Source organism: Aptenodytes patagonicus, chromosome 4 (genome assembly GCF_965638725.1).
Source record: "Aptenodytes patagonicus chromosome 4, bAptPat1.pri.cur, whole genome shotgun sequence".
NCBI classification, from domain to species: Eukaryota; Metazoa; Chordata; class Aves; order Sphenisciformes; family Spheniscidae; genus Aptenodytes; species Aptenodytes patagonicus.
In genome coordinates, this window is record NC_134952.1 from 52,576,456 (window position 1) to 52,598,178 (window position 21,723).

A 21,723-nucleotide genomic window follows, 5' to 3' on the forward strand; every position below is an offset into this window, starting at 1 on the left:
CTGTTCTCTGTACACGTACATGTGAAAGGAAAATTACCTAATAATTTCATTTTTTATCTCTTAGGATTACTTCACAGTACATATTTTTCCACATTTCTATTGTGCCATTAATCTTTATCCTGTGCCTTCTGCAGAAACTTCTTTTTTCCTCCCACAAAGGCTGCCAGGCTCCCGCTCTCCAAGGGGTCACAGGTTGCAGAGGAATCCACAGAAACAGGAAACCAGGCTTCCTCAGTCAGTTTTGAAACACCAAAACCTGTTTCCTTTCTACAAAAATAAAGCCTGTCAGGGCATCCTCTGGGTAGGCTCACTGTATGACCAGCAGCTCAGAAGGAAGGAGAAGCTACAGGATTTCTTGCTTGGGAAATAAATGTGAGATAACTTGTAGCATTTACAAACCAGCAGAATGAAGGAGATAATCTTCTTGCTGCTCCTATTGCATTTACAGAGTGGCAGCATTGGATTTAATACTCCAGGAAAGCTCTGGACCACAGGCCAGGGTGGTGAAACCCGGACAAGTCACTCAGACTTGACTCCATCTCCGACCACAGTTGTGGGGTCACCCCATTCTGAGATCCAAGCCGACGAAGTGAGTGCCTCGCAGGGACCTCCTTTTGCATCTTCAGGCAAGACTCTGGGAATGAAAGCAGTGAAGAAAACCTCCAATCCTACAACCTCTACCCCTGCAAGCCAGTCAAATGGACACAGTGGTGGTGACTCTGACAAAGATAAGATGGGAAGCTCATCTAGCAGCAAAGGGACATCTCTACAGAGCAATGCTGGAGAGGTCCCTCTCCAGCAAGAGGTCACTACAAGCCGGGACACAGCTACAGGGAACAGATCTCTCAAGCAGTCATCCCACAGCACTGGTATCACCAGCACCCAGCAGGATGCCAACTCCAAAGCATCCGGCTTTGAAACTACCAGGGGAAAGTAAGGAAAGTTACCTATTTTTTTCTTGTCTCCTATGTACTGCTTAGGAATGGTTATTTTCCTGTTCCCAGTGAAATAATTGGCAAAAGTTCTAGTAATTTCAGTAAAATTGTTTTCTGAGCTTAAAGAAGACCATCTAAAACAAGCAAGGGACCAAACCTGCAGTATTTACTCAGTCAAAACCATACATTTGTAACAGAGTAAATGCTGCAATATTTTATTCCTCAGAGTAGTTACCTCAAAACCGACAGGAAAGTGATTACCACATATGGGTAGGAAAGGACTGCAATAGATGCCTCCCTGTTTTATACACAGTAAACTTTTGTTGGTTTTTTTCTTTCTTTTCTTAGGGGTAAAAGAAATCACAAATGCACCTTTTCATTTGGAATCTATTAAAAACGATTGTATTTGTAAACTTCTCCCCTAAATTGAAAATACAAGCAATTAAGTGTACAAAATGCATCAATGTCTGACAATTCAAAACACCTTATTCTGTGATAAAAACTTATGGAAAGTGGCATTGCAGGTGAATGTGCATTCAGAACTGCGTAACTTCATACATAATAGCTATGCATAACAGAGTGTATCAAATTGTACTGTCTAGTTTTATAGCTCTGGAACACTCAATTATTTTCTTTGTACCCCAAAGTCTTCAATTCTCAATGGGGATGTTAATACCGACTTTGGAGATGTTGCAAGGTTCACTTAATTGCTGATATAAATTCAGATACTGGTAGAAAATGGAAGACAGAAAGGATTGGATGTTTTCCATAGTATTTATGGAGAGTGGGCTTTCAGAATATAGATTTCTTCTTTTGATAGTACTTGCCCAAATGTTAGCATCCAAAAGGAGGAAAAACTCTTGTTCCTTCAACTCAAAAGCTAATGTTCCTTCAACTCAAAAAGATTCCCATTGACCTGAGCATGTTTTGGATCATGCATAAGTGAAACAATGCACAAAGACCCAAAGGAAAGGAGTCCTTCGCCTCCACTTGGAAGAGGTACCCCAGGAGCTGTGCTTCCCAGATAGCTTTCCTAGCATACTCCTTCAGCTGTGAATGTCATCCGTTACACCACCTTACTGTGCTGTTTGGCAGAGTGTCTGAGTTAACCTGAGTTAAATGGGTTCTCTTTACACGTGAGAGCTGATAACTGCGCCTCCATTAAAATAGGTCTTGATATATGCTAACCTTAGAGTCTTTAGCTTTCTCAGCTTTTTTCAAGAATAGTATTCCAGTGAAATTAATCTTAGAAAAACTCTGTGAATCGGCAGGTATTGTTTCTACCTTTTACATAAGATATAAATATCGAAAGCAAAAAATCAGTCTCCGGTGAACAAGGTCTCATATTTCATTTATCATAATGGGATGTGATTGCAACTGCAGAGAGGCAAAATAAGCAAATCTTGTATTGGCTAGCACTTTATTTCAGGAGTGGTCAAGGAGCAACCTGCTGTGCAACATGCATAAAGGTCTTTTTTTTTTTTCTTGAGTCCATTGAGCAGGTTAGCGATAAAGCTAGGATTGCCTATCAAAGTCACAGGAATGTGTAGCAGCATGAAACCCCAATATAAAACAGAATGCTGAATCCCCACTCTCTTTCTCAAACTGCTGGGCTACATAGCCTCTCCCTAGCAAATGTCTACAGTTCTAGGTGTGGCTCAATCCTTTTTACATTAAGATTCTTGTGTTAGAAGCCTTGTCCTCCTACCACGTACAAGTGTTTTTACAATCAGCTAAGGTGTTTTGAGCTTTTCTTCCGGTTTTGCCACTGACCTGGACTGTGACTTAAGTAAGTCACTTCACTATTCTGTCTCCCTTTCCCTATGAATTCGACCTGGATGAGTAATAAAGTCACTAGTGACTCATTTTTTTTCAGTAAAGTCATGAAAATATGCCAAGTCTAGTGTGCTCAATGTTACTGATCACTGCTGTGAAACACCTGGAAGCTGCTGCTGAGAAACTATGCATAAGAACGCAAGCATTTTTATTTATTATGTGCAGGTGTTATCCATTTCTAGCATATGTTTTCTTTTTAAAAAAAATTTTGCATCTTTATTGCAAATAAAATGAAAGAGATGTTGTAAATCTTCCAATAAAGACATACAGCTTTCTTCGAGCTTTACTCATTTAACGCCTGAGCACAGCATGAATGAGTCAATAGCAGATTTCATAGTTGTAAAGTGTACTACCTCTGAGGAAATTTGGAAGCACAGTTTGCTTTTTGGTTTTACTTTGAATTAAAGCAACTCTTCGGTTATAGTCTGTATTCCAACCGGAATTTTTGAGTGACCTTGTAGGAACTGCATGACTCTCTAATTCTTTATGGCAACCCATTGTGCTAACATATGTGCAGAGATACTGATGTTAAGAGGCTCCACAGAGGAGGAACAATAGAGAGAGGTCAGTGAGAGACAAGAGGAAGGAAAACAAAACAAGAATGAGCATTTGTTTTTTAATATATTTATAATTAAAAAAATAGCGATACATATACTTTGTTGAGGAGTCTCCAGGGATGTCAGATTACCCACAAGGTACAATATGCGCCCCTTGTACAAGCTTAATTACCCAAATACCCCTTTCTGAAGGAGGTCATGTGACTTACTGGCTTAATTACAAACATAATTCCCTCGCTATCTCTACCCTAGGTTATCTGAAGACAGTATTATGTACACATACCACATGCATACTAGAATTAGATTAGAAAAAAGTTCTTTTCGTTCATTCTGTTTTTGCAAAATTCCCATTAAAATGTCAGAGGAGCATGATTTGGAAATATTTCATGGATTTTCAAAGTCTGTACCTGAAGAATATGTCTGACAACCACCAAGTGTGGCAGGCAGGACACAGCCAGATATAGAAGCTAGCATCACCGCAGAGCTCAAATTGTCAGGCGCAGCTGTGGTGCTGCTGCAGTGCTAAGATCAAGCTGGGAAGGCAAATCAGTGAGTCAGGATCAGGCCTGGTGATGGTGACCAGGGTAAGACACAGCCCAGTGATCACTGGGCAAGTCCACAGTGATGGGGCAAGGTCAAAGTTAGGCCAGGATGTCAGCTTGCAGGTCAGGACTGCCACAGGCGCAATCTAGCCCTGGGCTGAACTTTACTGCGGCTCCTGAGCCCGTGGGCAGTGGAGACCCCAGGTCAAGCTGGTCAGAGTGAATAAGACCCACAAGTGCCATCAGGGTTCTGACAAGTTTCCATTTCATTTTATTGAAGGAAACGTGCTATTAGAACTGTCAGAATAAATTTATATTTTTTTTTCCTACTGAAACAGAACCATATTTGCCATAGACCATGACTTTATTTTACAAACTCATCTCAGGTTGACTTTTCAGGTTCCGGCAGAACTTCTGAGGGCAGAGACGTATGGCAACAGGCAGTCACTTGATGAGGAGTACAGTCAGTAGGGCTAAAGGTTCCAGATTCAAGATTCTGCTGTTAATAAGGCAAAGCTTGGCTTTGAGCCCCTCTATATCACACCCCGATGTGGTATTTTAAGTGCTAAATATTGGGCATATCCTTATCTCTACAACGACTAAACTCTTCCTTATTCTTCACTGGAATGAAAATGCAATGACATCCTGTTCTTTTGCAGTGAAGTGGAACAATTTTATAGTTAACCTTAGAATAGGTACAGGAGGACGTAATTTATAGATTCTGTAGCTACCTGCTCTCACACCATTTCAGAAGAGTGGTTTCTCTGGTGAGGTATCCCCCATTCTGGGAGGACCTGCATCCAAGCTTTCAGAAGGATAAGGAAACTTCACAGGAAGCACATCTGGAATAGCCTGAGCTGAAGGAAAATTCCTTTCTTCACTCCTCATATGAATTTGACTTAAGCGCTGAAATGTGAGGCTTATGTCTCTACGAAAAAATATGCATCTTTTTATTATTTCTACCTATCCTCAAATTTTCATGCTATCCATATCAATGAATAAAGACATGCTGGAAAACTAGAGCTGTGCTTCAGCAGCAGAGAAAGAGTTTTTCCAAAGTTCAGTGACATTAAATGTGAGCACCAATTTGGTGTCAAAAAAGAAAATTGATGATACATTCTTTTCGATTGAGTTCATGTGAGATACATCTTTTTTAGCCCATGGAGAGAATTGCAGTATTTCACTGTATAAAGCCGCTTAAATAACAGTGGTGCTATGGAGCAAGTCTGAGGCTGAGTCCTGAGACTAGCACACTCATCCTTCCATTCTGAACCCAATTTTGTTAATTACTGTTCAAGGCAGCTCCTGAATACATGAGACATTCATTCAGGCTGTAAATTAACCACACTATCTCCACATTGTTGGATGGCTCTACATTACTGTTTTCTCTTAGTATGTGTATATTACACATTTTCCAATTATCATGAATCCACTGAGGGTCTTCGTAGACTTCCCCTGCCATTACCTTGGGTAGTGGTGAGGTGACAGTATTTTATTACTAAGCACAGAAGTGTTTAATAAAGTCAGTACCAGGGACAGATTTGCTTAGCTGTCACATGTGGTAGGAGTGCTGAAATATTTCATTCTCATGACCAGACCTCTGCATTTCTCCCCGGAAATTGCTTTTGCCTGTATCAGCTTGGTAGAATTTCTAGTGTACTGACAAATTAAAATGAATGGTTAAGCTCAGCAGATGGTTCAAATACACAAGACGTAGAAACCTGATTTAACTGCCTAGTTAGTGCAAGGTTCACAGTCTCTTTTGATCATGTCACTTTTTAATGGAGCAGAGAGAACAATTCTTGAATCGATTTCTTAAGATTTTGCATCAGTGTGCATTTACAATAAATAAAGTCACGCATGGCTTAGGTTTCTGCCTCACTAGGTATATTCACTATGACCTAGAAGGAGGAACCTCTTACACTGGTACTTAGGTTGCCTTGGTGGCTAAGTGTCAGAGGATGTTTGACATGCAGTGCTTGCTTTGCCCTCACGATGTTGTATTCCAGCCATGCAGAAGACCTTTGCAATGAGCCCCTCTTCTGCAGCAGCATCTTGAATGTACTTCTGACGCTTGGCTGTAAGCCCACAGTCTAATTTTCCTACACATGCCGAACGCAGTGTTACTCCCATTGCAGTCCTAAAGACCAAAGCAAATCGTTCACCCAAGTGCTGGAATCCACTACTTTATTGCTATTTCAGCCACAGAATAAATGGGGCAAAGGACATAATTATGCAGTTCCATAATGAAGCCTGTGGCATAGTACCAAGAAAATGTAACTGTCCAAAGAGAATTTTAACGCAAGTATTTAGAGATTAGTGCTGCCGTCTGCTGAGCACAGAAGTAAAACAAATGACTGAGACTGCTGGTGTGAAGTAGCAAAACACCTTACCGCATCGTGCAGATGAGGTACTACTGCACACTGTACAGCAGTACTGGTATAGGGCAAGAGCTGCACAAAGGCCATGTGCTTCATAGACTTTTTGTTTCTATCAGTGCTATTGTACCCCATGCATTGAGGAAATCTTTTCCACTGCTGATGTCCCATGCACGGAATGAATTACAGGGTCTGTTTGCTCCATTGTGGTGGTCACCTTTCAAGTGGTTCCAGTACCTGGGTGGGAAGGAGCCATTGTGGGACATGGTTTACCCAGCTTGCACTACCTCCCAGAGACCCTGTAGGATGTTTTGTCTTTCAGGGAGAGAAGAAATGGTAAACACGTGTCCATACCATTCTGAACTGTAGGTGATGAAATAGTTTCGGAAAACTAGACAAAAATTCAGGAAATAACAAAATCCAAAGTTCTGGTTTTCTGAGACAGCCTTTCAGCAATGATGGCAAGGCAGAGACATGACAGACTGTTTTCAGTAGCACAGGAAACATAGCACTGGGGAAAAAAAATCACATCTCCACCATCTCCAACACTCAAAAGTGTTGCTTTTGAGACACTCACAAGGTACTTATAAAAGACAAAAAGCCCCAGCAACTTTTTCTCTTAGCCTCCTCAGAGTCTGGTTATTTAGTTTTTCTGCGATCAGAATCAGATAAGGTGCTACTATACAGATGACTTCCGAAATTTTTTAATGAATATAATAAAGGTTTCCGCTCATCTCATTACACTAACTACTGCATTAATGCTCATGCTTATCTTTGCTCTTGCTCTTTGTTTCATCTGCCATGGGAACAGCGAGGATTAGGAACAGACTGTTTTCCATCCCTACTAACGTCTCTTCACCCCACTGCATAGATTAGGAGCACTGTAACAAACTGGACACAGTGTTGGGATTTACCTCCCAGCCACAGCAAACATTCGACTCTGCAGCATTTCATTTAAGGTACACCAGAAGCATCTGCTCAAGTCTGCACAGAAAATATGCATTCTTACAAATCTGAATATAATTAACATTTTAGAAAACTGACACTAATTCCTAGAATAGATGGGGCAAGGAAAAGAACAGCAGCAAGGTGTTCCCATATGTTTTCCAAAGGCATTATCTGTGTTGCCAGTTAGAGAATGCAAGTGTTTCAAAACACAATTTTTCTGCCACATCCATAAGCATCTATTCTGTATTACACTCCTGGTAAGTAACACCATAGGTCATGTGGAAAAGCCCGGGAAAAAAATGACCTTGAATTTCATGGACTTTGGCTCAGATTCTTTTTGTTCAAGAGCCCCCTAAGAAATCAGTCAGTGACAGATAAAGATACAGCTCTGCATGAGTAAGTGGCAAATCAGGTACAAAGCAACTGGCAAGGCATTTAACCATTTAATGAAGCTAAATAAGAAAAGAGAAGCTGTCCAAAACAACATTATAAACGGATTAAAGAACAACATTCACCCCCGAAATTGGGATGGATCTTCTTTTTTAACATTTTCATTTTGTCACCTATAAAGGGGTTGGGGTTTTTTTTGGTCAGTATTTCTCAAAGTGGAGAAGCCATTACTGACATACGGCAATCTCCTTTTCTGTAGATTAGAAAAGGACTAACAAACCAGTTAAAACCAGTACCACTAAAGGTCATCTGAGAAGCAGTGACAGTAAACTAGACCAGAACTAGCTTAATGAATTTTGTACTCTGGGTCAATTAGATGATGGAAAATAAATTTATATTCCAGAGGGAAAAATGCAGAATTAAGACCCTTCTAAAGAGCAGTTTGGGGTTTTGAATGTGTTTTACTGGATGATTCTCAAAGCAGATTAATGGATATCTTCTCAAAAGTCTAAATTCTATCTTTAGGAAAGTTTGATTATTTTGAAGGGCTCTGAACACAGAGAGGGAGATAAGGTCTAAAAGAGCTGATCTGGTTCACAACAAGACAACTTTTTAAATGCTAAAATAGATCAGTGAAGCACTAGATAAGTGGAAATTGCAAATTAATTTTTGCAGCACAAGGTAGGACACACAATTGGTCACAACAGTAAATAAAAACTTAGATGAGACAGAGGCTATTCACAGTCCAAGGCTTCAGCACTGTACATACAAAAAAAGGAAATGAATGATGAGAGTAGAATTTGTGTTTTGTAATAGGCAGGACAAAATGTCAGGACCCTGAATCCTGAAAAAAAACCATTAAATAAATGGTATGACTCCCCCCACCTGATACTTCGGTGTCAACAAGTCAGCTGTTTCTCAGGCTTAAAAACCTATCCTATGACATATTTTACCATCACATATTATATCATATTGCATATCAAATGCACTTTTCAGAGGCTGTCCAGGTTTTCCATTCCAATCAGCATGTAAAAAAGATTTCCGAATTTGATTTGTTTGTGGTTAGTCCCTAGTGAGTACTGAAATTTTGTGGCAGCTGCGATTAGTAGATTCATACATTTCAGAACAAAGAAAACTGAGCAGTGAACCTAAAAATATTAAACAATTTTTATTCAGGTTTATAATTTCTGTTTGAACTAGATCTTATAATTTCAAAAGATGTCTGATGTTCATATAAAGGTACAGAATTTATCACTAGTATCAAAAAGGTGAGAGGTCTCTGTAGTCCCCTAGTGGAGTTCAAAGGAAGTTGCCAAAACCAAAACTTGGTCTCCCATGCAATAGCAAAAAAACCCTGTCAGGGTTCTTTCTATCCCTATAATCTGAGTGTTTTCATTATGTCAGCCAACATTATCTCTCCTCAACCAAACTTGGCAGGATGTTTAAAGCAAACTGAAAATATATCGCAGCAACATACTTTTATACAACCTAAATTTAGGGTCTGTACTCTGATCCTTGTATAAAAGTCTTTTAGACTGGGAAAGATCCTAGCTTAAAAAAGAAATAGAAAAAATGGTTTTCTTCCACACCGTGTCATTATATGTTTTTATATATGAATGCACTTAACCTACTGTATTCAGAAGAACAATCAGATCACCCAAAGGAGATAGGTATATAAGCAAAGATCAGAGGTTCACAGAATCATTCACAGATCATTCAGGTTGGAAGGGACCTCGGGAGGTCTCTAGTCTGACCTCCTGCTCACAGCAGGGCCAGGTGTGAGATCAGACCAGGTTGCTCAGGGCTTGATGCAGTCAGGTACTGAGCTCCATGCTCTGGGCTGGTGACTGCACAACCTCTCTGGGCCCGCTCCAGTGCCTTGGTGTCCTCATGAGGAACAAGTTTCTCATACCCAGTCTGACCCTCTCGTTTCAATTTGGACATGTTGTCTCTTGTCCTCCTGCCATGTACTGCTGGGAAGAGCCTAGATCCAGCTTCTAAACGCCCTCCCTGTAGGGGCTGGGGGGGGCTGCTGTTAGGTGCCCTCAAAGGCCTCCCTTCCCCAGCCTGAACAAGGGAAGGGCTTCCACCGCCTCAGCCTCTCCTCACAAAGCATCTAGCGGCTACAGATGCTTGCAGCATCTTTCTACATCCCCTTTGCTGAGGTGTAAAGGACAATATAAAGTGAAAACAGGTGTAGAATTGAGATTAGTATTTCATAAACTATTCTGTGAAATACCAATAAACTGCATACAATCTGAATTGTATGGTGCACAGCCACCAAGCTGTGCACGGACTTTAACAACGGCTCCAGCTCTGGGTCCTTTTGTATTCCTTCAGCAACACAATAATCTCATTTTCATGATTCAGTGATGTTCAGCTGTGCTGATTCAATAGCATTTCTATTAAAAGCCAGGTAATCTAATTTACTCACAGATAAAAATAACTCATTTTCAGATATAATATGAAAGGGGCAAAACAAAATCTACACCCTTTTTGGCACGGCTGCCACCCGTGTTCCTGTTGTGTGGCTTTAGGATCACTTACAAGGACCTGTGCTTACAAGCAAATGGAAGTGATCGCGTACAGATATACCTGATACCCTGTAGCTGGCAGTTTTTGTGAAGGTTTGTTTGGATTTTTGTCTTGGCAGTGTACCCAAAGAACAGTTTACAGTGGAAATGTGCTGTGGAAGGGCAGTCTCATAAACTTCCACTCACCCTCACACCCTAAGGAAATTATAATTTTTCGATGTTAGTGTAAATTGCACTTCGCTTTTCAGCAACATGGGGTATCACAGCATCAAGGGGACTTGTTCGAAGCCTGCTGAAGTGAAATGGAAACATTTCCATTGACTGCGAATTTATTCAGAACAATCCTGTCATAGAGCAGATAATTTTACAAGCAAGCAGTCACAGCACTCCTTCTCTGGAGATAAATTTATTTTCTTCTTTTGCTGCCCTCCTTCCTGCAGGCCCTCTGCTTTCCCTAATCATCCCTGGGGAGCTCAGCAGAAGGCGGCCGGGCTCTCCCTCGCCGTTGGTGCCGGTGAGCCGTACGAAGCCATGAAGCTCCGCTCTGGGCTGTTTACAGGGCCACAACACCCACCCGGCCCGGGCCCCTCAGCAGGCGTGAGCGGGGTGGCGGCGGCGGACAGACGCGCCCGCAGGGCCCCACGCGTCCCCAGCGCCGCGGAGCGACAGGCGCCTTAGCCGTCACCGGCAGCTTCCCGCCTCTGCGGGCAACGGCCGCCACCTGCCGGCCCTGCCCGGCAGCGCCTCACACCGCCCCGCCTCACACCGCCCCGCCTCGCCTCACAGCGCCTCACGCCCACCGCCCCCCCCTCTCCCCGCCGTCTCCTCAGGGCGCCTGGCGCTGCCCCACGGCAGAGCCGGTAGCCGGCTGCGCTTTAGGGCGTGGGGAGCTCTCAGCCAGGCGCCAGCTTGCTGGGCAGCAGCAGGCAGACGGCGGTGGCTCCCGCACGGTGGTGGCAGCCCGCGGGGGGCGACGGGGTGAGCCTCCCGCCCCTTCTCCGGGTGGGGGCGGGCAGCTCAGACGGGGCACCCAGGCTGCCACCAAAGAGGTGGTAAAGCAGAGCATAAGCTCTGCTAATTGCGAATGAGACGAGCCTTTTAAGAGTGCTGGCAACACGCCAGCGAAGCAATGATGAGTTTAAGGGCTCTCGAGTGTTCTCAGGCACGTGTCCCCTGAATCAGGAGCCAGGGATATACGTAAGAGCACGTGCTTATACAGCTACTTCAAACCAAGTGGGGTATTTTTCATCATATAAAGTCAAGTCCAGCTTCAGGAATCTGCACAGTAAATTAAGAAACCATATTTGCTGCTTATGAAAGCTTAAACAAGAATAGCTAAATAACTACTGCTGAGACATTACCTACTGTTCATCTCCTAGCTGTGCATCTCAGGGCAGGTTTCCCTAGGCCACATGGTTTCATTATGCAGACAGGGAAGTTGCTTTTTGCTGGGCATCACATCCCTTTGAAGTTGCAAGATGTTGCCCAGTAATTCACACCATATGTATACCTTCATAGCATGAGGTTGATGTAAAAGGCTGAGTCAGCTGAACACAGGGAAACACTGTGGTAATCTGTCTTACACGCTCAGAAATAAGCTTTTTTTCCAGCTGAGGAAAATACCTGCATTATTGGTACATACTCATGTAGACTGGGCTCTGGGCTTCTTGCCATGGACACAGTGTGGGCAGCCCTTGCTTACAGTTGCCCTGAAACTACTTCTGTTTCACAGTTATCTCCAGGCTGCATCCTTTCTCTTTTTGGGCCAATTGTGGAAATGAAGAAATGCTTCACGGGAATGTTTTCTCTGTGGAAAAAGAAACAGGACTGGTATAAGCAGAAGAGAAGAAAACTTTTCTGAGAGGGTATGAAACGCAAGATCTGAATAAGCTGTATGGGATGGTAGGATCCCAAAAGCTAAAGACAGGCTTAAAGGCACCATCTGGGTCCCACTGATGCCCTGCCGGTTGTAGGTGCTTTGCTCCAGCGGCACAGGCAGGCTCCACGGCGCGTTAGCTATTCAGGACTTGGAATTCGCAATGGCCATAAAACCCAGAGGACTGAGGCCTGCCAAGGCTGCAGTGTAGACATGCTTATTGGTTGCAAAAGAAACAAATGCTGCTCTTTGTATTATGCCCTACTTCTCAGATACGGTCAAACCGCACTTGATGCAGGGTTGGGGTAGTAGTATTTTGATTTGAGCTGGAAATACTGCTGCAAATGTCACAAGCAAAGAGGCTATTTCAAAGGCCTGAGGACTCAGAGGTACTCTCCCACACCTTGCTACCAGTGAGTTTTCCTGGCCAATACGTGCAAGAGGAGGATGAAATCTGTCACATGGGCCTTACGCCAGTTGGGGCTTGCACTGCTGTCTCCAGGCTGGAGTTCTGTTGTACATTGCGAGGATTTTGTTTTGTTTTTAAATACAGCTTTCCTGATTGAAATCAGGCTCACTGCAAAAGAAACGCCAGGCTCCTGCAGCTCCCAACAAAATCTGCATGTTAGAAGCCTGTGTTGCTGATCTGGAATATATTATTCCATGGAGGGTAAAGAGGATTTTCAGGTTTAAAGTCCTGTTATGCAAATCAGTTGTCTTCTGTTCTGCCTTTGCATTAACACAGCCTGTCATAGTTCTTCCGCCACGCTTCATCTTCTATTTCCAAATCTACATTTTTTCAGACAATTTGATTTCAAAATTATATTTACATTCTTAACATCTCTTAATGAGCTTATTTCATTGGTAGCGTAAACCTAATTATGAGTCACACCAGGGGCTCTTTTGCTGTGAATATTTCCTCCAATTTAGCCTGATCAAAGATTGCTGGGCCATGTGAGAACCAAAGCTTTCGCATTGCACTCATGTAGCTTAAGAATGAGTTAAATATTTTAAATAGAAACAATCTGCTCAAGTTGAGTTAAATTTTTGGTAGAGACCAGAGACTGAGTTCAGACTATCTTTAAAAACCAAGAGCAGTCCTTAACTGATACATTTGTGATGTATTGTACCGTGTTTTCCTTTGGAGGGCATCTCCAAATGGGCAAGTTTGAATAGCTGTTACCTTGAAGCTAGCCACCCTCAATAATAATGATAATTAGTGGATTTACATTATGAATTTTAAAAAGTAGATTTTTTTTTTTTTTAAACTGAACTCTCTGTATGCCAGGGCTTTCATGTATTTTACAACTGCTTTTTATGCCTGTTTTCATTGTTTTATCTTTTCATTGATCACACTTGCTCAGATGTAAAATGGAATCCAATTACCAAAAATTATACCCCAACAGTATGCACTGCAGAAAATGTCAGCACTGAGAACACCGCTATATGTCTTCTGCTTAATCCCTTTCTCTGGTGAGCCATCGGGTCTGCATGCAAGGGTAGAGCACAGGCTGGGGAGCCACAAGCTCAAGGCCTATCCTCACCGCTGGCTCATTGTAGCTCAGATGTTAAAATCTGACCCCTATATTTGGGTTCTTGATTTGCAGAGGTGGCAAGCTTAGCACCCAGCTGCCCAAGGTGTTAGCTCTTAGTTCCTCACTTTCCAGACAGCTAACTTGCAAGGGTAACAGAGGTCTGGTACTGCATAGCTGCTTGAGGTAGTGTTGCCACTTCAGAGGTCTTCTGATCAGACGATATGTCACCAGTTAATTGCTGAGAGTTATTCACGAATTTAGATGTTTACATTCTCCATACCAAGTTTAAATCATAAGCAAACCACCATGCTTAGTCAGAGCTCCTCCTGAATAGACCACTGTCAGTCTGGCCCAGTATCACTTTCTGCATCTGTTAAGAAATGTTTAGTATCCCATTCATATGCTGAGATTTTTTTTTTTTTTCATCTCTGTGCTGCGCTTCAAAGAAAAACACAGTTTTTAATCTCAGGTATGAATACGCAGAACCCTCACTACAGCTGTGAAATAGAAGAGACCTCATGCCTGTAATGAGAAAGGAGCTCAGCGGTAGTGCCCTGGACAAACTAACAGACCCCAATGGCGCTGGGCAGCCTCACCTGAAACCTCTGGCCACTCATGGGCCAGGGGCTCCATTTAAGCCTAGACTTGAGCCTGTTCTCCTCATAAAGGTGCTTGTCCCTAGCAGTCCTCTTGGACTTGTTACCTAGTCTCTGCTTGATACTTGCTGGGCTGCTAATTGACCTGTTTCTGTCACCCTAGTGCTGCTTGCCTGTCTCTGGTGCTGTTGTACTGCATGCTGCCAGTGAGGTCAGTGCCTAGCTTCTCCGGTTGCCCCTCCCCTCCTGGCTCACCTTCTGTCAGGGAGAAACCCTGCTCTTGCTGCTCCCCGATGCTCAGCAAGGAAGCCCCATGGAAGAGCTGTCTTCCTCGTCGTGCCCTGCCATGTCCTGCTCCTACCGAACAATTGGCAAGAGGGGGTGCCTATTCTCCCTTGCTGCTGCAGAGGTGTGCTGGAAGGGATGGAGCTACAAGCTCGCTCTCTGGCTAACTGTTGGCAATGTTTAACTGCAAATATCATTATTATTTAGTTACTACTGCTAGCCTCTGAGTGATACAGGAGACTGTAAAGGACCCATATGCCTCAACCAGAGGGGTGGTGTAAGTAACTTCATGATTCCTCTGCAAAACTCAAAAGACTTAAGTCTTCTTCTGATTCTGCCAATTTTACGTGTCTCACTTGCATAGAGTTGCTCCTGGCTTCCACAGAGGCAGTGAGAAGAGTACCTAATCTTTAAGCTTATGCTTGAGAGCTGCATTTAATTTTTAGTAAATATTTATTCATGGAGTCTCTAATTTATACCCACAGAAAAAAGGCTATAGCTAGAGGAGACAGAACATAAAGGAAGCATCAAACAAAAGCACAGCCTTTTTACACCCAATTAAAAAGAAATATTATCCTAATGAAAACACTCAAGGAAGTAGAGAGTGAGTGAGCAAAATCAGATCAAAGAGACTCAATAGAAACCCATTTTATATGAAACACATTATTCATCAATTAAACAATATGTGTTGTGTGAGGGAGCACCACAATACTGGCAGCAGAAATACTGAGAGGTTCAGTCTGTTGGCCTTACTTAGCATCTTACTTCCTAGCTTATCCTGCTGTTTTCTCAGGAATCATTTTCCAAGGAAAGCACTACTGAATTTAATGCAAGTGCACTGGTAGGATCTCAGTAGACAAAAGCAATCACTTAAGGATAGGTGCTGATACTATTTTGTGTTTTGTGCTGTTGTTCCTGTTTGAAGCAGTGTAAATCTGTACTAATGCCACTTAAGTAAATGGAACTAATCTGGTCTTAATTGTATTTTGATTTCCACTGTAAGGAGCCCATAGCAAGATACTGATTTCAGAGGTAAATACATATTTCCTTACTGGATTATGAAACACTAACAGAACTACTACAACCGGAAGCAAAGGTTAGCTGCAAAACATGACACAGGAAGACAAACTCATACGCAAGTTCTCATACACAAATATTGGTATGGAAATACTTGCAAGTTCACCAGCCCTACAACTGTCTTGTCACTAATTTTAAAGTAAAAAATGAAATATGTTTCAGCATGGACAAGGGAATAATGTATGACCCTGAGAAAGGCTGTACTAAGTTAGAGGGGGCGGGGGGAAATCATTACTAGACCAAACAGACATTTGTTCTACCGGCAAAAATGCAACAATACTTTCTTCAGGATGCCTTCCAATCTGCAGCTGGGGGACTTTCTGAGACAGAGGTTATAGCTACAACTTAATGTTTAAAAAAAAAACCCAAACCAACAACACCCTAATGGCATGTTCTTTCATGAAATCATTTAACTGCTTTTTAAAATCCTTTTTGGCTTCCCAAATTTCCAAATCTGGCACAGTCTATGTTTGTGGAAACACCACCCTGACCCTTTTTTTTTTGAAGTTTAAACCTGTTTTGTTTTGATGCCTCTTTGTCATAACAAGACCAACTGAATAATGAACGCCACGACTTCCCATCCCTCCCGCTCTTCATCTTCTATTTGTATCTTTCTTTTCACCTCTGTTTAGGATGTAGGAACAAACCTGAGTTCTGTATTCAAACTGTGGGCTAACCATAAACTCATATACAGCAACAAGGAGTTGATGTACTGAAACAGTGGTGATTTCTGTTTGTCGTCTAGTACTTCCCTAATAATTTCATGTATTTGATTTGCTAGTTTAGTTAATGCAAAATACTAAATTGGCATATTCAAAGAGCTAATCACAATGACTCCAAGACCTTTTTCCTGATTATAGTTAATTTAGGTAGTCATACTGTCCGTATAAGGCTGTCTGTATTTGTGCTTGACTCTGCATTACAAGACCCTTTTCTGACACTTAATTAGTTGGAAATTCAGTATCATGAGATTTCCGCAATTCTTCAAGATCAGCTTTAGGTTTACTACACAAAATGATTTTGTTTAGCTTTGTATAACTCTGTCATCTCCCTATTCATCTACTTTCCCCCTCATTAATTAATATAATGTCTATTACAGATTCATGTGGGATTCTGCTGATAAACTGTTTCTTGAGAAAGCTAACTAGTCTTTCACCTCTCTGATTTAGTACCTTATTATACCTTATTAATCTATAATAGGATCTATCCTCTTACTATGTGACAGATTCCTTTCCCCCCCCATCTAATAGCTTTTGGTGAGTAATCTTGCCAAAAGCTTCTGAAAATCACCTCTTTATCTACCTGCTTCTGATTAAAAGAATGCCAATAGATTTCTGAGGCATGATTTCCCTGTACAAATCTGTCCCAAGCCATTATACAGTTTATAATTTCTACTTAATTCTGTTCTCTACTGTAGCTTTTACCAAGTCACCTGGTTTCAAAATCTGATTTAACAGTTTGTGGTTTCTTGCAACATCCTTAGAATCCTTTTGTAAAAAACCAAACCTGGCCTTGCACTCAGCAGCTCCTACGTCCTGTACTGCAGTGATCAAGAGTTTGATCATTTTGTATGTGACTTCTTCCTCTGGGTGGGTAGCCAGTGGCACAGGCAAGCGTGGAGCTATGGCACGTTATTGCTGTGTGTGGCTTTGACCTCAAAGTGCACTGCAAAACGCAGTCTATGTGTACTCACAATATTGCTGGGGAAAGGGAGGAAGAGTAGAAATCTCTATCCATGAAGTGAAAGATATGGGTGGTTAAAAACCTTACTAAACAATCCTTTGAATTCTGGATAAACAGTTTCTATAATCTGAAATACAGGTGTATTTTAAGACCTGTGATTACTGCAGTCTAGAAGAGCTTCTTTGTACTTGGTGCTCCACAAACTTTTACAAAGAAAAATTTAGATTTGCAATATAAATATATGTAGAGATGGAGAAATGATTGTCTGTTTTCTTTGTTGTTAATGGGTAGCTGAAGCACAAAGACTAAGTGATTGCCCAAGACTACACTGGCAGTCTGAGAGAAACCAAACTTAATTTTCGTAACTTAGTCCTATCCCTAAATTATGGGTTTAACTTTCCCCTTTAAGTACCATATATCATCATATTGTGGAAAATGTTCTTTGTACTTTTAATTATATTTACCTTCTGTCTCTTACAGGAACTGGTGTGCTTATGTTCATACCAGACTCTTACCTACCGTGGTAATGGACAACCTGGAAACCTTCTCATCAGGCAGAGCGAAGCCTTGCACTTGGCCTGTTGGATCCTGTGCGCAGAGGTGTGTAGAACTAGGAAGAAAGAGTACTTGCAAGTACTTTAATTATCACCAGCTGCATAATTCATACAACCATGACTTTAGAAATGAAAATTAAAACAGGAGGGAGCAGATTAGCATGTTTCCAGGTCTCATCTTAACATGTCTCTATAGCAAGTGTAAAACCTCATGACTTGGCACACCTTCACTCTGGCACCCTCTGATCAGTTCAAAGTCTTCAAGTAAGCCCACTGCCTGCTCCCCTCTTCTGGAGTACTGCAAGGAAAGGTGCACATGTACAAAGCTTTAAAGCACATGTGGGGAAGAAAATCCTTTCCATGCAGTTTTCCAAGCATGTGCTTTGTTGGAGCAAAAAGCTTCCCCTGAGAGGCATCAATATTTTTGTTATTATCTCTCTGCTGGGTGCTTATTTCTGGCACAGCTTTGGTCAGGCAGTGAACATAGAAAAGTAATTGGCCTAGATACAACTTTAAATAAGGACTCTGTTAAACATATTCAGATTGTCCTCTGTGCTTTGGGTCTCTCACTGTATTCTCCAAACATTAGATTTCAGTAGTCAATGAAATTGAGTTTTAATGCATGGGCCTGGAAAATGGCAAACTGAAACAGCACCAACAAAGCAGAGGTTGTAGCATATTTTTCCCTTGAAAAATTTCAAAAGCCTCTTACAAGGCAGTTTGACTGTTCCGAGAATTGTCCTCTAGGTCGTATGGCAGAACATGCCTAAAGCTTTGAGGTGAAACCGGGAATAGAGTATCCTTAGGATTTGGTGACTCTGAAATATAGTCGATTGTGTTGCAAAACTGTGGAATGGACCCTGTGATTGAAATGTTGCCTTTTTTTTCTAATTCAATCTAGAAGATTCACAATAACTCTAATTTATTTTTTTGTAGGAAAATTAGCTCCTTGTGCTGCTCCTGTAAATAAGTCTTTACTATATACATTTCTGAGGCTTGTCTACGTGGAGAGTTATTCTTGAAATAGCTATTCCTGATTAACTCCTGTCATGGAGTGCTTTCAGGAATTGTCGTGGTTTAATCTCAGTCGGCAACTGAGCACCACACAGCCGCTCGCTCACTCCCCCCAGTGGGATGGGGGAGAGAATCGGAAGGGTAAAAGTGAGAAAACTCATGGGTTGAGATAAAGACAGTTTAATAGGTAAAGCAAAAGCCGCGCACGCAAGCAAAGCAAAACAAGGAATTCATTCACTCCTTCCCATCGGCAGGCAGGTGTTCAGCCATCTCCAGGAAAGCAGGGCTCCATCACGCGTAACGGTTACTTGGGAAGACAAACGCCATCACTCCAAACGTCCCCCCCCCCTTCCTTCTTCTTCCCCCAGCTTTATATACTGAGCATGACGTCACATGGTATGGAATATCCCTTTGGCCAGTTTGGGTCAGCTGTCCTGGCTGTGCCCCCTCCCAGCTTCTTGTGCACCTCCAGCCTTCCCAGTTGGTAGAGCATGGGAAGCTGAAAAGTCCTTGGCTAGTGTAAGCACTACCTAGCAACAACTAAAACATCGGTGCCTTATCAACTTTGTTCTCATCCTAAATCCAAAACATTGTACCAGCTACTAGGAAGGAAATTAACTCTATCCCTGCTGAAACCAGGACAGGAATGGATTATGCTAATGCAGAATAAGGTAGCGTTATCATAAAATAAGAGCATCCGTACAGCAAAATAACGAAGAACTCTCTTGATTTGAGTTCACCTTAATCTTTATTGAGTTCTTGCTGCTGAAAAAGCCATTTCTCAGAGGCAAAGCTGGTTGGGGATACATGCAAAGCTCCTGCCAGCTGCTCTAAATTTTAATATATATAATATTACATCCCTTGTGAAGAGGTGACAAGATTAACTACAGTGTAAAACAAGGTGGCATTTTTTAATTCATTGGGATGATATTTTTTGGTCTGACAGACTTTAAATTTGTCCCCCTTTCTGGAATGGTTTAGACAGGGATTATGTGTCCAAAACAGTTCTGTAACCATTTTATCATTGTATTTTCTGAGATTTGAGGTGTTCTTCATGTTCGTGTTTAGCAACTGGCAGAACTGTGCCATATTCTTTTTATTCAAACTTTGTATTTAGCATATTAAAAGAGACAATTAAACTTGCTGTACTTAGTTTCTTCTGTATGCCCTACTGCATCGTGTTCATTCTAAACTGACTTCTCTGAAGTTAAGAAAGCTAAAAGAAGTGATGGGGTAGCCAGGACATGCAGAATGTGTTGGAACACAGAAACAAAATTGCTGCCGCCTCTGCAGTTACATACTGTAACAGTAATAACTGAGGCATCATAATTACATAGCCATACCCTCCTTACATCGACTTCCAGAGTGGAAATTTTCATGCTTTATCAGATTAATGTTTGTATAATCTTGTTTAAAGTAATCAGAACGGGAGGCTTCCAGCGTGCACTAAATGTGAACTGACGTGGCATAAATTCATTGTGAATGCTTTTTTCCACTGATTTCAAAGAAAATGGTATTTCACAATTGTATTTTTGGCTCACTCTGTCCAGTTTAGTAGATATTAATTGTAATATCTTCCATAAAAGTTAGTAGTATTTGACTCCTGAATAAGATATTCAGGGAAGAAGTCTGACAGCACTAAATAGACATCAGTCAGATTCCTTTAAAATCCATGCAGATGATCTGAAGGCTGCAATATTAAAACTGTGATTGTTATTGAAACACCAAACCCTAGTTAGGCTTCACTTTCAGTTTCAAGCAGTTATTGAAAGGATACATTTGACATGTAAGATAACATAATGTAGTTATACAGGTATCCTACAACTCCTGTTTTGTCACCTAAAATAGCTCTAAAATGTTCGTGTTTTGCAGGTCCCAGGCAACAACACACCAAGCCTATAGAATCAAACATAAAATAGCAACATCGCTGGAGTGGAAGTGCTGTCCTGGGTACAGTGGGCAAAACTGCCAACCCAAAGGTGAGTAGAATTGTAAGGATTTGAAACTATTCACTTCAACAAAAGAAAACAATGCAATCTGATTTGCAAGCAAATGGCTCTGCTGAAAATCACTACAGTCCTTCCTGTTAATTTAAAACCAGGAAAAATGCACAGTAAACTAAAATACTTTGGGATGTTGACTCTTCCCTGCACATGAATTGCCAGAGTAGCTAAGCAGAATGTCCTTTCCTCTCTTCCACGCTAAATAAAACTCGTAAAATCTTCAGCTTTATTCCATTTTGCTAAAATAGGAAGTTTGCATTCAGAGCATCTCTACTTTTGACCTTTTGTTAGAGTATTGCAGTGCTGGGGATATTAAATCCAGGTCCTTTACTGAATACTTGCTGTAAAATTCATCTACAGCACTGTGACTCTTTTGGCATTCAGTTTCAGGCTCTAAGAATATATTTTAGACATGATAAAATAATGTATCAACTTTGTTTCCCTCTGAATTGAGTAGGACTTTTGTTGTTCATTTCAACAGTGACTGAATCTTACTAGGTATTACACATGATCCCTATATAATTGTGCCCCTTTTTGACAGAATAGAGTGTTTTACCTCTGCCCTCATGATCAAACATATGGCAACGTACTGTAGTTTAACATCTGTATAATAGCTATTTCTTTGCTGCCGGCCTTAAACAAGCAGCCCTTGAAAAATAAGATATGGCATCAGCATACATATTTTAAATGAATGAATATTACAAGAAAGGCCATTAGATGTGGTAGAGAATTCAATCAGCAGTGGTAAAGTAGAGGCTGTGATTAAAAATTAATGTAGAGGAATGAAGAGAAATCACTGTTATTCACATCCAGGAGGGAAATTTCAATGCCGAAAAGCCAGAATCTCAGCAGGCACAGAATTCTCTTCTTAACATGGGACACAGTCAGCAAGTTCAGTGAGCATGGATCAGATGTTTCAAAGGTCTGCTTTTAAAAAATGCAAGCATTAGCAAAAATAGATTAAAAAATGCTTATTGAAG

At 41.5% G+C, this 21,723-nt stretch overlaps 1 protein-coding gene across 1 annotated transcript in view; it reads left to right on the forward strand.

The window, feature by feature from the left end:
- Window positions 1-332: 332 nt before the first annotated feature.
- Window positions 333-21,723, forward strand: part of MMRN1 (multimerin 1) — a 47,429-nt gene continuing 26,038 nt past the window's right edge. The window contains exons 1-3 of the mRNA XM_076336757.1: window positions 333-933; window positions 17,653-17,772; window positions 20,613-20,719. Coding sequence (XP_076192872.1) covers window positions 407-933; window positions 17,653-17,772; window positions 20,613-20,719 — 754 coding nt within the window. The 5' untranslated portion in view covers window positions 333-406. The remainder of the gene's footprint in view (window positions 934-17,652; window positions 17,773-20,612; window positions 20,720-21,723) is intronic.